General features: G+C 37.9%; 1 protein-coding gene across 3 annotated transcripts in view; it reads right to left on the reverse strand.

The window, feature by feature from the left end:
- Positions 1–503: 503 nt before the first annotated feature.
- The window catches only part of PAK7 (p21 protein (Cdc42/Rac)-activated kinase 7), a 327,817-nt gene continuing 325,013 nt past the window's right edge, over positions 504–3,307 (reverse strand). For all 3 annotated transcript variants that reach the window (XM_011998623.1, XM_011998635.1, XM_011998628.1), the window contains one exon: positions 504–2,733. In XM_011998623.1, coding sequence (XP_011854013.1) covers positions 2,578–2,733 — 156 coding nt within the window. In that variant the 3' untranslated portion in view covers positions 504–2,577. The remainder of the gene's footprint in view (positions 2,734–3,307) is intronic.

A 3,307-nucleotide genomic window follows, 5' to 3' on the forward strand; every position in this document is an offset into this window, starting at 1 on the left:
ATCACACACTGGGGCCTGTGAGGGGGTGGGTGGTTAGGGGAGAGATGACACTAGGAGAAATACCTAATGTAGGTGATGGGTTGATGGGTGCAGCAAGCCACCACGAGACGTGTATACCTATATAACAAAACTGCACGTACTGCACATGTCACCGAGAACTTAACGTATAATAAATAAATAAATAAATAAATATTCCCTCAGATCAGTTTTGCATCTTTGGAACAGGGAAGTAGAATGAGAGTCTTTAGCCCTGAACCTGGCTTTCCTTGAACTTGGCCTTCCAGAATTTAGTAATTTTTTTTTTCAGTAGTGGTATCGATATCACCATCTTACACCCTTTACAATCTCTAGGGATGGATATATTTGTCTTTAGGTCATGTCATCACAATGTTACATACAACTTTGTACCAACTCATTTGCACTCCCTGATATCACAAAGAAATCATTCTTGGTTACTCAGGAAAATAAATTTGGGAAATCACTGTTTCCAGTAACACAATGGGGAAAAGGCAAACATTTATTTTTATTTGCAAATGCAGTTTCTGCCAATAGTTAGTGCTCACAAAACCTTTTAAGCTACAGTAACTTTTGGTAAACTCAATGAACTTTAAAAAATACCTGATGGTAAGAAAATTACAGAAAAATTTCCATTACACTGTCGAAAATGTTTGGAATCCAAAATCCACTATTTTCTGCAATAGTTTTTAATGTTTGTTCTGGTTTAAAAAAGATTTTCTTTTTCTTTTCTTTCTACTTCTACATAGTCCTGGTTAAATTAATACAATCTGTCTCATGAACATTTAGGACTGCAATTTTCTGCATTTAGATTGTTTTTATTCTCGCATATTTATATTAATACTTTAATATTTTACATAAAACATTGATTTGCTGTGTTTTATGAAGCAAAATCATAGATCCTATTTATGGAGGCATTTCCAGTTTGAAGGAAAACTGAAAATCTAATCAGTAGAAGGTCATTTTATGCCTTTTTTTCCTTTTTAGCAGTAATAAATAATTAGCAACCTAGTAATTACAAAAATTCTTAATTATGCTTAGAGCAACGAGAGCGCTATCACAAATTTAAATTCATATTTGTTACAGTATATGAAATAGTTAAGAAAAGCCTCTGTTTTTCCAGTTTGGTAACAAATGGCTTTTGTCTGATGCATAATTAATAGAAACTAATGATGACTATGTAGCTCTTCCAGAGTTTTAAAGGCAAATCTATATTGGCCTACAATTAACATGCAAATTCATCCAACAAGCAACACAAAATGTATTGTAGTAGTCATTCATTTTATCAACATTCAAGAAGATCTAGACAGCAGCACGACTCTCCTATGTCGGAAACACATTATAACATGGGCACAACCGAAGTCAGATCATACCTGGTAAAATACCCTCTTGCTAATTCGTCCTCTAGAGTCAGTTCAGACTTCCAGCACGATACATGAACAATAGCGATTAATACTGTGGTACAAAGGTAAATACAGACAAGAGTTTGGTGTGCTAGCATACAGAGTTTTAAAAATGGTGACGAACGAAACCAAACGTCTTGCCCTGTTCTCTCCTCTCCCTTTGTGAGCCTGGAATTCTCACGGTCTCACTGAAACATTCTATTTTGGGAACTGAGTCCAACGATCCTAGCACTGAAATTGCTCCCTGGGAGGGAAATTTGGCCACAAGGGAACATTGTACCCATTTGAGAAAGGGCACTGAGGGAAACATTGTGGTGTGCAAAAAATGGTTTGCTACTAGAGGTGTTGATGGAAAACGTGATTTTTAAAAATATTTAGGTTTATCCCAAGGAATGGTATACTGTGGCTCAAATTGTATTTCATTATTTTTGGTTGGATTAATGAAACGTGCACACTATCACCATCACTCTTAATTCTTCTTCCATCAAATAAGACACTTGTTAGGATAAGAAAGATATTTTACTAAAGCTGACGGTGATTGAGAGTCATTCAGTATTCAAAGTTCCTAAAGAATCATTGGTTCTCTTAAAGGGATAAAAAAGTAGGAAAGGCTTTGTTCAAACTCCTGCTAGTAAACAAGTATTACTTCAACTGATACAATGGCTACATGACATCAAAGTACTATAAATTATCAAAACTATCGTACAGAAAAATTACAAATTCGTTGCAAAATACATTATACTGCTACCATTAAGAAAAAAGTGCTTTTTGTTTTCCTTTCTTTCTTTTTTTTTTTTTTTTTGCCAGAAAAGTATTCTTTCAATATAGAAAATCCTACATGTTACCCTGCATGTGGCTAGGATATATCATAACGGAGTTTGTACTGAGTCCTTCTGATTTGCTGGATGAAGGGCTGAAAAATATATTAATGACTTATTAAAGCCGTGCTCCAAATGACCACGCCAGCTGTCAGTGGAGAGATGCCTATTTAAGACACAAGAAGATGCCCTGGTCTGTCGAACCCTGCCGGTCATCACACTGTCCCACCAATTGGCTGGTCTAGAATGCACAGGCCTTTTGCATGTTCTGTGTTTCCTTTTGTTCTCCTGAATTATTCTCATGTCCTCATCTAGCTTTGCCACCTACATGAATCCTCTGCTCAGTGATGCCTGTATTGTCTCATGAGGGGGACGATGCAAGACGGTGGACCTGCTAGTTTTAAGAATGGATGTCCGAGGAGTTCCTGGGCTGTTGCTCTCTGAGAGGGTTCCCTCACCAACATCAGGTCTAGGAATCCCCGGAGCACTGAAGAAACCTGTGGAAACACACAAATACCGATCTGAGGACTAACACAGACACCTAACCCAGTCCCCAAAATGTTTTCCCCATTCATCCTATCAACAACTTCAAATTCCAGAAAGTTACCTTAACGAGAAAGATGTTACGAAAGCAAAAGCAAGTCTTGCCTTTAAAATTCCACTTTTTCCTTACCTTTTTCAAGTTTGAAATAATAGGTGTAAATGACAGATCAACTAAGAATGAAAACTTATTTACTAAATACAATAACAGTGGCAATCACAGCGATAAGAGCAGCTATTACAAAATGTTTAGTATGTGCAGGTGCTGGTCGCACATGCTTGATGAAGCATGGTGAAAACAGGGAGCCGTTTTATTTTTCTAACAACTGCAACCACACAGGCTCTGTGGAATCCCTTTCTTTAAGAGAAACAAGCTCGGCCGGGCGCGGTGGCTCAAGCCTGTAACCCCAGCACTTTGGGAGGCCAAGACGGGAGGATCACAAGGTCAGGAGATCGAGACCATCCTGGCTAACACGGTGAAACCCCGTCTCTACTAAAAAAAAATACAAAAAACTGGCCGGGCGAGGTGGC

This window comes from Mandrillus leucophaeus, unplaced genomic scaffold (assembly GCF_000951045.1).
Source record: "Mandrillus leucophaeus isolate KB7577 unplaced genomic scaffold, Mleu.le_1.0 Scaffold116, whole genome shotgun sequence".
Classification (NCBI taxonomy): domain Eukaryota; kingdom Metazoa; phylum Chordata; class Mammalia; order Primates; family Cercopithecidae; genus Mandrillus; species Mandrillus leucophaeus.